The sequence below is a fragment of the Condylura cristata genome, unplaced genomic scaffold (genome assembly GCF_000260355.1).
Source record: "Condylura cristata isolate star-nosed mole 26May11 unplaced genomic scaffold, ConCri1.0 scaffold00044, whole genome shotgun sequence".
NCBI classification, from domain to species: Eukaryota; Metazoa; Chordata; class Mammalia; order Eulipotyphla; family Talpidae; genus Condylura; species Condylura cristata.
In genome coordinates, this window is record NW_004567145.1 from 655,044 (window position 1) to 668,409 (window position 13,366).

Sequence of the window (13,366 nt, forward strand, 5' to 3'; positions counted from 1 at the left end):
GTCAGGAGAGGTCTGGCTCGCCATGTGGTCTCCTCCGGGGCAGGCGGCAGGCAGGGATCGAACTCATGCGGAAGCGGCTTCAGATTCTCAGTGCTGTGCTTTAACCCGCTGCGCCACCAGGGAGGGCCTATTGAAAACATTCTTAAAGGATAATGATACAAAACATGAAAGAACCAATAAGCAAAAGATGTTGATAAAGATGCATAGTATAATTCATAAGACAATATTTTAATATTTAACTGGTGGATTGAATAGGAAATAAAACAACCATAAAAATGTAGGGACACCCAAACAACATAATTAACAAAGCTGACCTATTAGACATTTATAAAACTTTTTCCGAAAAAGTTACACAATATATAATTTTTAAGTACATGTGGAAAACATAAAATTTATGACCTATAAGTCTCAACACATTATATAGTACTAACAACATGAGGACTATAAACACTGACAAAGCTTCAATTAAATCATGAAAAAAACTAAATAAAATGTTTCCACAAGCTAAAAATTAAGAAATGGAATACTAAAAAAAGCCCATAAATAAAAAGACACCATGAAAGAAATTATAAAGCTAATGTAACTGACCAAGGACAAAAAGAAAGAGAAGACAGAAATAACCATCATCAGGAATGGAAAAGGTTAAAGTCACTGGAATGAAGATACTGAAATAGTAAGATTATATTGAGAGGGACTGCTGGTTCTACTAAACTAGAGTAGCTTCTTGTCTCCAATGGTTTCCCTCTCACTGTAACAAAGGTTCCATGGTGCAAGCTGCAGCACCAGCCCAATACAAGCAACTGGGGAGACGGCATGGCAGTTTGTCTTACTCCTGCCTCAACACTCAGCCTAAAGGCAGCACCTCACCACCCCCACCCCTATATGCATCCTGTGAGTCAGTGATAAGCTCCAACAGTATTGGCAGGGGCACTAGATTCCTCACCAACCAGAAGTGAGTTAGCCCTCAGGCTCTTCCTCTTAAGCCTTGCTGCAGGCCAGCATAGAGCTCTGCCAGTTGTGGCAGTAGTTTTCTTAATCCACCCCAGAGCCAGCCATCCCTGGGGCTGTGGCAGCAAAGCTTGACCTTGCCTGGTGTTGTTAGGATTCGAAATCACCCTGTTGTTCCCCGCAACAAAGAACAGGACCAGAGATGCACAAGCAAGCAGAGTTTACTAAGCCAGCTAGCTGGGGTTAAGCCTTCCTACAGGCATGCAGGCCACACAGGGAGAGCAAGACCCAGACCATAGGAATGCCGGAGAATATATAGGCCCTTATCGGCCATTACATACGTCATAGCCAGTGCAAATTCAAAGAGTAACAAGCTTCACAGCACTCAAGGACGGGTTTCAAAGGACAGATGTCTCAGTCATGAGTCAGGAGCTGATATCAGGGTCTAGTTTCAGCCAGTTCAAAGAGCTGGCACCAGGAATGCTATCTTCCTGCCCTCCTTTCTGGGCCCAGGGTGAATCTGAGACCCAGACAGAGGGGCCTAGGGGCCTAACAGTGTGAACTGAGGGCACTCAGCCAACTCAGCAGGCTCTGAGCTCTGGCCTGTGGTCCAGCTGCTGAGACCTGTATTCTGGCTCTACTGCACGACTCCCTGCATTGCTCTATCTGGCTCCACAGAACCCTGTAGAATATATCAAGGCTCCGCCCCCTTGAGAGCCTCTTTACCTGCAGTTCCCTGAAACATACTACAGATGAGCCTGGCCTCATCTCAGCATAGGTTGGGTCTCAGCAGGCTCCCTGGGTTTCCCTTTTGAATAGGATGCTGGGATTGAAAACAAATTAGATTAGAACTCTCATGGGCCAATCTGTCATAAACTCTTACCAGTTCTATTCAAGATTTTGAGCCCATTCAGGAACTGAAAATGGAGCAATCTGATTGGTTGCTTACCTAGCATCAAACAACTATGTGATTACAAACAGTCCAATCAGGCTTGAAAGGTGGAGATTCTGAGACAATATACACAGGATGGAAGCAGATTAGATTCATTCATCAGAAGTCTTCAGAAAAGTATTCAGTAGAGGACCTCCATGGAATTCATCAGACATGGAGATTTCAACAGACCCTTCCCAGACAGATTTGTCATGACTTCAAGGACTCTGAAGACTTTGAAACTTCCAAAGGCTTTCATAGAAACCTTGCTACTGTACCTGCCTCTAACATCTCCTGTAAAGAGTGCCAGGTGTCTCTAAAAGAGCTGTTTGTTGTCACATGCCAACAGCTCACCCTGAGGGGCAATACTTGTGTCTCTGAACCCACCTTCTGGTGATCAGAGCTCACTGGCACTGCTGAACAGTGATGGTGTTAGTACCTCTGGGGACTGTCCACAGCTTCTGATCCTCCAGCACTACCACCTTGTTCTGTTGCTTCTGGTACTGTCCGGTCAGCTATCTACCAGTGCTGTTCAGCCAGGCGGTCATACTCTTCTGTGGGATACTGTGGTATCATTTCAGGCAGCCCCACTGTGGTCACCTCCAGATACCACAATGAGCTGGCTCCTAGTCCATTACTTGCTAGTACACCACCAGCCCCACTCTGTTTTGGACTACTGGGCATTGTGGACTCTATGGAGAGAATGTCAGCTATTTGTGGCCATAGAAACTGTTTCCTTTTTTTCAATTCCTCTTAGTATTTTAGTAAGCTCTGTTGTATTTTCAGCCCAAGTGAAATTTTGCAATTGTGAATACACATTTGAGAATGCAGACACTCTCCTGTCCACCACCTTGGCATCATTTTATTGCTACTAAATGCCTTGTACATAACACAATAAACAAGCACAGGAAGAAAAAAGAAAAATAGGTGGAAGGAAGACAGAGAATTCCTGAGTTCCTCAGACTAGAAAAACAACACTGAAATTCCTGGTTTCCATATTATACTCTATACAGCACATATGGACCAAAAAGCACCATCTAAAAATAGGTCCAAGAAAAAGCAAAGATGTGAAAAGAATGACATAATGACAGGAAATCATGACCATACGCAACTTTCTCCATGCAACACCAATGGAAGATTTCAACTCAAAGCCTTATTTTAATAGTGCGGAAGGAGCTGGCCTCTCTCACCTTCCACACTCCACAAAGAGAAGTGGACCACACTCCCACTACCCTGTTGGGTGGTAGCAGGCAGCTCCTGAACCTCCTATACTGTGAAGTTCTCTGATCCTTAGTCCAGTGGTATTCTGTGGAGCATTTCATGTTTGAAATCAGGTTTTCTCTAAGATCTTCAAAAGGGTGCTATATTCACAATAGTTACACAGATAACTCTTAAATATGAACCACTGAATCTCATCAAGTGGATGGTTAGAGTTCCTGAGACATTATGCCATATTGGGGATTCAGTGTGTGTCCTCTGTTCAGGGTGGCTTGACATTTAGAGTTTGCAAGAGCTAGGAGACTGGGAAAGTGATCACCCATGTAGCTCCCTCTCTCTATCCTAGCTATCCCATCTATGTAGCCATGAGGTTTTCTTCTATAATTGATGATAAAAGTTGGTGACCATCAACTGCATGAGGTATTTGTCTACTTGGTTCTTCAGTAACATCTTACAGCACACATCCATTCTGCTGGATCTTAGTACATGATTAAAGGTCTTTTGTAACCATGTCCATGTCTCAGTCCCAGACCTCCTTATTTCCAGGATTTAAGTATTTTTCCTTTTAGGTCCCCAGCTGAAATCAGATTGTTGATCACTTTCTAGAATACGCATATACATGTTCCCTTTTAACAGTCACCTATATAATCAGATAGCCATTCAAAATTTTTCACACTGATTGACAGCCAATTCATCTAAATAAGCAAGTCTGGGAACCAACAGGAACTTGGGGAAAATGTAGTGATGATTTGTGGGTGACATGGGGCCTGGCTGGTGGTTCATGCAACTTACTTGAGTTCTCTAATCCTGCTTGGGCTCCGTTCTTAATGTGCCACTTCTGTTAAACAATGATTGCTGCTAAGTCAGTCCTGATCCAACACAAAATGGGAAGTTCTGGGTTTGCAGTTACTTGCTGTCTAGAGAACTTTCCATCTTCATTAGCTTTATTATTTGCATTACTCTATCTCTACTGACATTATTTTTAGATAAGTAAATCTCTATTAGCATTTTTCCTAGATAAATAAATCTCTTACACACCAAGTTTACATATGAGATTTGTTCATGAAATGTCTGTGAGAGAAAAGGGACTGAGGCATCCTCTTCATAAAGACCAAAGTTTCTATTTATTTTTAAATCAATTTGACTAACAAATGGTGAGACAACGGTGCTGATCTTGTTAACACATTTGACTTCCTATCTTTAAAAGATCATCTTTATTAGTTTTATTACTTGCATTATTCTGTCTCTCCTGACATCATTCTAGTTTGTAATGGGAATCCACAAAATAAGTGTTCAGTGATAATGCTGATGCTTAGACTATCACATCTTTGATGGCTCCATAAATGGAATGTGGGTAGTAATTATTGAGTTTTTTAACCTTATGTAATTTATCAATTCCAGCATCCATGGTATTCTGCTTAGTTTCTGTATTCCTTCCTCTATCACCTTCCCATAGTAGCTCCATAACATCTACGTTGTTCAGTAGTTGCCCATTATTATTTTTTCATGCTTCTATATCTCCTCTAGCATTAAGTTTACACACAATCTAATGTACTTGCCAGGGGATTAAATATTGCATTCCCCCAAAAAGGTCCTAATCAGTGATTTCTTGCATAGTCAGTTTTATATTTCAGTCCTTTTGTTCAAACCTTCAAACTCCAAGCAGTACAATTAATAGGGTCTTTTTCTAAGTACAGAGGCATCTTGCCTCTCACAGTCTTTGATCACTTGATAAAGACCCAAAGTTTCTGATTATTTCTTTTCAAATTATCAATTTGGCTCATGAATAGTGAGTCAACTGTGCTGATCTTGTTACATATTTGACTTAACTTTAAAACACATAAATTAACACATCTAGGACATGTCACTTATAAAACCCTCTTTGCCACAGGATGGTCTATGAATGAATCCCGAAATGCCATCTTACAGTTTATGTTCTCAGTTCACTCCTGATAACATTTGGGTTAGTTTGTTTCTTCTGAAAAATATCACATAATAAGGTTAGGTATGTAAGACATTTATTTCTGAAAATGTCTTTGAGAGAAAAAAGGACTGAAGCACCTTCTTCATAAAGAACAAAGCTGGAACCTCTAAAGGAGTAAATGAAGGAAAATCTTATGTAGACTACATCCTCTTTCTGTATACCTGCCTGAGCTGATAAGCAGACCTTAAGCCAGAGTCACCATCAGAAAAACCCTGCTTATGCAGATAATGGGCTTGTCTCATGATCCCTGCCATGCTCAGTTACTGGTGGTTAGAGAAATTGGAAACATGATGTCAATCCAAACAGTGATAGAGTAGGAGTCTAGAAAGAGGGCTGCCAATCTCATTCTTTGTAATTGAAGACTGGAAAGACATAACTTCCTTATCGTCACATCTTTGTTGTGTGCCAGTACAAGCCAACTTATATTTGGTGTTGAGATCATTTAACTAAAGGACAAGGGAGTACTCAGAACACACAGGACCTCTAGTTTCAGCTTTTTTCCCAATGTGTTACAGCAGCCTAATTCTCTCCTCTCCACCCCCATGTTTAGGGTTCATCACTCCAACTAGTACAGTAACCAACTTTTCACTAGTTGGTTCAATGACATGACGTAGAAATCTCAGTTTATGATTTAGTGGAAGGGATTCTTACTCAGTAAGTAATACTTTTAGACTAGTAGGGTCTAGATGCATAAAGAAAGCAAATGTATTGCAAGTGAATATATGGGGTAATAGTGAGAATTTATGCCCATCATCTTCTACTCCCCAACACACACAATTTTGACACCATTAATTTTAACTACAGAAGTAATGACACCATGTATTACTGTCATACAGGTAGACACAGTTCTAGAGGCAAACATTATGTTCTTGCAATAATCAAAACTACATAGGTCATAAAATCAATGAGGGAGATGTGGGTAGTTTCCATTAGCTGGTGATTTAGAGCACAAATCATACACAGGAAGACACAACCCTAGCCCCAGCATGTGATATCAGCTTGGATACCATTCCACAATTCCATTGACAAGGTATTGGGGAATATAGTAAGTTGCTAGGTATTGGGGAATATAGTAAAATACAAAGAATTACATTAGCCTGAGTCCACTGCCACACTTGATTTCTTACAAAATGGTCTCCCATGTCAGCAGCAACACTGTGAGAAATATAACATTATTTAAAAGATTTAGCAGATACATAGATGGTGGTTGTGGCAGAAGCAAATCTATATCCATTTCCAGTATGAATAATTATCTTGGTACAATGTATTATACCAGGTGGTTAGTTGTCTCCTTGGTAAACGTTGCCATATTGGAGGTGCTCATTCTTTGACCCCACTGTTGGAAAGCGGGGAATGCACAAGTTGCTGTAGGCAGACTACACCTTGGTAAACAGGCAGAGTCCCCCCTTTGTTGCCATGATCACTTCATACATGTACTGATTAGCAAGGAAGAGAAGCTTACCACTGCAGCAGAATGGTCATCTGATCCATTTATTAATGTGGTTCTTTTGTGGTGAGTTTTTCTAATGCAAATGCCTCCATATTCAGTAGCTCCTTTGGAGAAATCAAGTTCTTATATTTTCTTACAATATATTGTTACCAATTTTAGTTGTTCTTTCCATGTCCCTCAAGTGTGAGCTGAACTGTTATGTTTATCCATTCTTTAGATATCTCTTATTTCCAATAAACTGGTAATTGCTGCACTGCTCAAGATTTCTCACTCTCTTACAGGACTACCTCTGTAATTATTGCAGCAACACATTTTTGTAGGTTGCCAACGTAACTTATATCTTCCATAAGTCAGGTTCAAACATTTTTCCCAGTAAATGTGTCATACAGAATATCCCATGAAGTCATGGTTACATGGTGAAGTGAGAAAATAGAAGTAGCACCACGAGAGTCAGTCACTTGGGATCATGCTTTCCTTCATGGCCACCTGAGCCCACCACATAGCTAGCTGTACACCACTCCCACTGGCTCATGGAATAATGCAATGCACAACCTCACAATTTAGTGGTTAGATTATACATATTTCATAGTTGCTTAATAGCACAGCAGTCAAAACCAGAACCCAGCACCAATCTGTAAATTTCTCAAAATAATTACCTGAAAAGGGCAGTGCAACTTTCTCTAATATCCCAAATGTTCTCATTGTGATTGGCCTCACCCCCAAGTACCTTCCCAAAAGTCTTTGCAATCCCTTTCATAAATTAAACAATCTAGATTAGGATTAGAATGCATTTAGATTGGTTACATTGCCTTAGTTGGAAGCAATTTGTATGGTGGTCTGAAATGGTTAGTTATCTCTTTCTGAGCAATCCTCAGAACTGGTTACCTTTATGGTTAATAATCAATGATAAGCAGTAGCATACCCAATTGAAATAAATTTTGACTCCTAAATTAAGAGAACTCCAATTGCAGGGGTACCTCTTGGTTTGGAAGGAAACAAATGAAGACTTTATTTCCTAATCATGCCCCAGATCACAGACTCTCTACATATTTTATCAAAATGTCAAGGTTCTGAATTTTTGAGGAGTCAAACTTCTGTCATGCAAAGAGCTTACAAAGTTGTCTAAGGAATTAGAAGTTCTTGTTTACCAGTTGCAATCAGCAGAGTGCCTTTAACATAATATCAGCGTGGTACACCGTGGATGGAAAGGTCAAATTATCTGAACAATAAATATGACACAATATGCTGTAGGGCACACAATATGCTGTGTATTTTTGGGAAACTAAATGAAAAAAAAAAATCTAACACTCCAAGATGAAATCATTCACTGTATCAGCAGCTACATGCATGATTTGACTTATTCAAGAAGAACTACCTCTTTCCCACCTATGGGTCCCTAATTCAATTTTTAAAATTATTTAAGTAGTCACATCTAACTCAGGCTTCCTTGAAGTAAGTTTATAGCTTCAATAAACCTAAGTTATAATATTGTGGTGTACTGGACTGCTCCCAATATCACTAGCCTTAAGGACACCATGAGGAATTTCCCCACATCTAGTGTCTGTGATCAAATCACTCCTATTACTGCTTCAGCCCTGATGATTTTTTTTAAAGTTTTTACTTATTTATGCATGTAATAACTGAGGTACAGGCCAGAGATGTAGGGATATGAGAATTCACCAGGTACAGTATGGGAAACAGAACAGGCTGACTGACTGAAATACACTGCTGAGAGGGACAGCAGGCAACTGGGCCATGTGGGTCACCTACCTACCTGGCCAGTGATCGGACTCCAACTGTAGTGACTATGGCTAGCTTTGTAGTGCTATGTTTTAAATTGTTGAACCACCAGGCATGGTACCTGTTGACCTCTTGACTTCCATGGTACCTGTTGACCTCTTGACTTCCTCTGTATCACTCTTAGAGCCATCATCCCTTTTAGATTTGTGAGGTCGATTTCAATGACAGCCTCTCAACTTTCACTACTGGCTCACAAAAGAAGTGTGTTTACAGAATGTTTAAGAAGGCAAATACTTCCTTCATTAAGAACTCCAAAAATCAGGGTTTGAAGACATATCAAAGACAAAAAAGTAGAGGATGGTTTGCAGATATATGTAAAAAACTAATTCAGTATCACCACCTCTCTTACGCTTTAGATATCTTATTTGGTTTACAGTAATTACAGTAATTACAGACTTACAACTTCTCAGTGTAATCCACCCTTAGGTTTAGAATTTAGTCAATCATATGAGAAACCTGTTAGTGCTTTCCCCAGCTATTCACACTAACACATTGAGCCTAAATCCCTGGTAATTACATGCAGCTCATTAAATTCAGTTCATTCTTGCATTCACATTCTTGCATTCTGAGTACACTCAGGATTTGGTGACATATGCATCATTTTTGTTTTCTATTATTGTGTAATAAATCAACATAAATTCAGTGACCTAAAATAATACCCATTTATTACTTGTTTCTGATACGCAATTGTTACAGGAGGAGAGGGCTACTTTCATGGCAATCATAATGCTGAACTCACTTTTCACAAAGTACAATTAAACATAACCAAGTTACCTCTCCTTATATTTCAGCGTCTACATTAAGTCATATTAATTCACCACTTGCTTGGACGCCAAGCCTGTTTTTCTATAGGTACATGACCCAGTGACAACAGGTGATAAATGTTCTGCCACTGAAAGCCATGGATTACCACTGACAATCATATTCATTTTGTCTTTGTACCAATAAGACTAAATTTTAGAAATAGACCTTTGGAGAAGCTCATCTTCTGTACACCAAGTAGCAGATGGAATGCCTGAAGTGATTGTAGTTCCACAGAGTCAGAATTCCAGGGGCAAGATAGATACTGAGCAGAAGAGAATGAAGAGAACATGGGGCTCTTGAAGTACCTCTTCATCTTTTCTCACCATGTTTTAGTTTGATGACACAACCCAACCCACTGTATGGCTCCTTGAATAATTCAACCTTGGCAGTGATCCTGAACCTCTGACTTCTAACAGAGAAGGAATAGAAACTATAGGAGTTGCATAAAGTGGAATACAATGGATAGAATCAGAGATTAATCAATGATCCTGCACCAATCTTATAGCACAAAGATCTCACTATGCCTTGTCTACCTGTAATCAATGACTAGGGTGTTTTTCTCTTTTTTCCTTTTCTATGTGGCTATTTTAAATAAGTTGCCTTTCTCTCATCACCTGGGGAAAGTGGAGGCATAACAATGGTCTGTAGACCAGAGGGGCCCTGGACCTTTTACACATAACCCCTTATTTTAAACCTTAGCTTGCATGCAGCAACTAGGTGAGAGTTTGAAGCTGCAGTCCATGAGGAAGTAAATAGTATATTACTTGTACAGTTGATTAATGTGAAGGGTATGGATCACTATAAACTAAAGGGATGATCTGTATACTATACTATACATTGGTCCACTATATACTCATCCCAAGTTCATATCCCCCTCCCCAAACACACACTTTCATTATTTTAGTCCCTTTGCCTCCATTAATGGAACTTTAAAATGAACATATTAACTTTCCACTCACAGTTTCAGGTATATTTGTAACACTGCATTAATATAATGTAAAAGTCCTGTAATGGACTTCCATTTTCACCTTTTCTGAGTGGAAGGTAAACTTAATTCCTAGAAGCACAGTAGCAACCTGCACCTGCTGTTGCAATTATGGAACAAAGTCTACACTGAGGAGGCCTGAGGAAAGAAGAAAAAGTGACTGAGGGTAAGGAAGGCACATGGGGCACTCCTCTGCCAGCTCTACACTCACCTGGGACAAATACCCCCTCAAGCAGGACATTATGTAACTCCAGAAGACAGGATTAAAGTAACTTGCTACTTTTAGGAAGAGGAGAAGTCTTTTCTCCATATTATAACTAATTAAAAAAAAAAAACTAACATATATGATCTTATCATGAGAGGCGCTTTGATGAAATTGACATTTTGGTTCATTTGCTTTAAAAATCTAAATGATACATAACATTCCATCATATGGAAATAGCAAAATTTATTCAAACATTTGCTTTTAGAGGTCATTTAGATTATTTCAATTTTCAATGCTACATATAATGCAAAAAATAATACTGCTGGGCATCTCACCAGACTTTTTATTTAACGTCCAAGGACAGTTTCCTTTAAATGAAACTACTAGACCTAACTTGTCAAGGCTCATTTTATATACTGCCAAATGAATACATATTTGCACATTTTTAATGAGAAAAATATCCAATTAGCAAAATAAAAAATGAGAACCATGTGCACTACTAAACTCAGAGTATCATGTAGTTTTTAAAGAATGTTTCAATAAAATAAAGACAGTATATAAAATATATTATGATACAAAAAACAATAAACACTTGGAATTGCCTTATAATAATATGTATTGGTAATTAGTTTAAAAATTTTATCATACAATTATCATCAATTTAAACAACTTTCAACATCTCCATCTGTTAATATAACAAACAAAATTTATCCTAATGAATTATATTCATAGACCTTTAATAATCTATTAATTAAAAAAAATGAGGCACAAAACAGTGTGCTATGAAAATAACTAGGAAATTAAGAATACCTAACTTGGAATGAATGAATACACACACAACTAAAATAAAACTAATAAAATAGAACAAAGAGTATTTCATTGAGGGATCCAAGAAAAGAAGTTACATTTCTCCTTTCTCTGTTTTGCTCTCTGCTCCAACTTCTGCAAATTGTTTTTATGGCCTGATTTTAAAATGTTACCTTTTTCTTCCCTTTGAAATTTATGTGATCTTATATTCAGTCTGCTTTTATAAGCAAAAGTTCCACTAGCTTACGCTAATACACCTCTGTTGTTTTTCTACTCATCGCAGATCACCCATCTTCCTGATCAGATCTGGACTTGAATACCTCTTAACACCTCACATATTATAAATCTGTCTCTGCCTTCCCAGACTCTTTTTTTTTTTTTTTGAAGATTTATTTATTTATTCATACAGAACTGGGGTACAGGCCAGAGGTGCAAGGGCCGTGAGAGGATTCACCAGAGACAGAGTGGGGAGCAGAACAGGCAGATTCATTTGATTCAATTAAAAACTTCTGATGTATTTGGGACTATTCCTTGTACTATAGACTAAAAAATGATATATTAGACTTCTAAGCCTTTTTAAAAAAAGTGATTTTGAATTATGAAAGGTGAAACTAGAAGAAATAAAAACCCATAAAGCTAAATAAAATGATCTGCAATTAATATGACTATGGAAGAATATGATTGTGAGCATTTTGTCAACATACAATGACAGAATGGGATATTTTTGAAAACTTCTGGATTAGTCTAATATGCTTTAATATTTGAAATAATTTTTAAAAATCAGTGACATTTTAGAGTCAATCACAGGTCTGGCATTAATAAAGATTACTATGTAAAACATTTTGGATATAGTGTTTCAATTAAAGTGATGACACTTTTTTTTGTAAAATCAAATATATTTAATATAGTGATTTATTATATATTAGTATTTCAAAGCTATATTTTTTTGTGTGTCAATAAACCATAGAAGACCTCAAACAATGGCCTATAAACATGCTTTTGCTCCAAACACCAGGCTGCTATTGCACTGAAGGCAGTGAACTCCATCACGGGGGTTATAAGATCCAGGGCTGCAGATCACTGTGAATAAAGAATAAGTTAATAAGTACTAGTGTCCTAAAGTGTCATATTTTAACTTACATGGAGATTATATTCACAGAGGTGAAAACTTCAGAGGAGATTTTTTAATAAAGTTTTAAAAGTGACTTTTTGTTAATTCCATGTCTCAATTAGTCTTATAAATCAACATCTGTATATTTGAATTGTGGTAAAAATACACGTAACATAAAACTTACCATCACAACCATTTTTAATATTACCGTTCAGTAGTGTTATATACAGATCTGATATATAACTAATTTCCAGAACATTTTCAAGTGGGAAAAACTGCAACTCTATGTCCATTAACATATCCTCACAATCTCATCTATTAACCCCAGTTAGTTTTTATTCTACTATATGTGTCTATGAGTTTGACTACTCCAAATACTTCATATAAGTCAAAACTTTCAATGTTTAACTTATCAAGACAATAACCTCAGAAAGTTTTACTGATACATAATGCAGAATTTTGAAGTGTGACTGAGTCATATTGTAAGATATAACAGAAACAAGAGTTCATTCAAAAACCAAAAATGACTATCAGGTGGTTCATAATAACCATACCTTAGATGCATAAAGACAGTTATAAATAGGGAAAGGACGAAAAGGTTATTATTAATGACCTAAATTCAAATCTGTAACTGATAAATGTGTAATTTGGGAGGAAAATAGACTATGTGATCTCAAGTTTGATCATTCCTAATGATAATGTATATCATGGATATGTTTGCCAGAGCTACCTCTGCATGACAAAATACAAATAAGTGTAGGAAGAAGCCAAACTCAAATATCATCTCTGCCATTAAGGTTATTTCTAGGATTCTGTGTAAAGCTGATCGCTCTTTAAGTTTTTTTTTTTTTTTTAATTGAAGTACTGTTGTTTTATAACATTGTTAGCATTCCGACAATACAAAATTTCCGTCCTCAGGTATAGTCTCTCTTATTTCCAGTTTCCTTATAAACAAGCATAGTAACAACAAACTTCATATTATACTTTAAGGGTTGAAATTAATGACCAGGATGAAAAAGCATCAAGAGAATCATATGATTTCAATATATTTATATATGCAATATACCCTATGCACTGTGGTGACTGCTACCTCTATCTACTTCTTCTTTGGGGTGGGGTCATG

The 13,366-nt window shown here is 37.7% G+C and overlaps 1 protein-coding gene across 1 annotated transcript in view; it reads right to left on the bottom strand.

Annotated features, from left to right (window-relative positions):
- Positions 1-12,077: 12,077 nt before the first annotated feature.
- ZPBP (zona pellucida binding protein) overlaps positions 12,078-13,366 on the bottom strand; it is a gene marked incomplete at its 5' end in the record, with an annotated part of 157,299 nt that continues 156,010 nt past the window's right edge. Inside the window, one exon of the mRNA XM_004694483.2 lies at positions 12,078-12,212. Coding sequence (XP_004694540.1) covers positions 12,118-12,212 — 95 coding nt within the window. The remainder of the gene's footprint in view (positions 12,213-13,366) is intronic.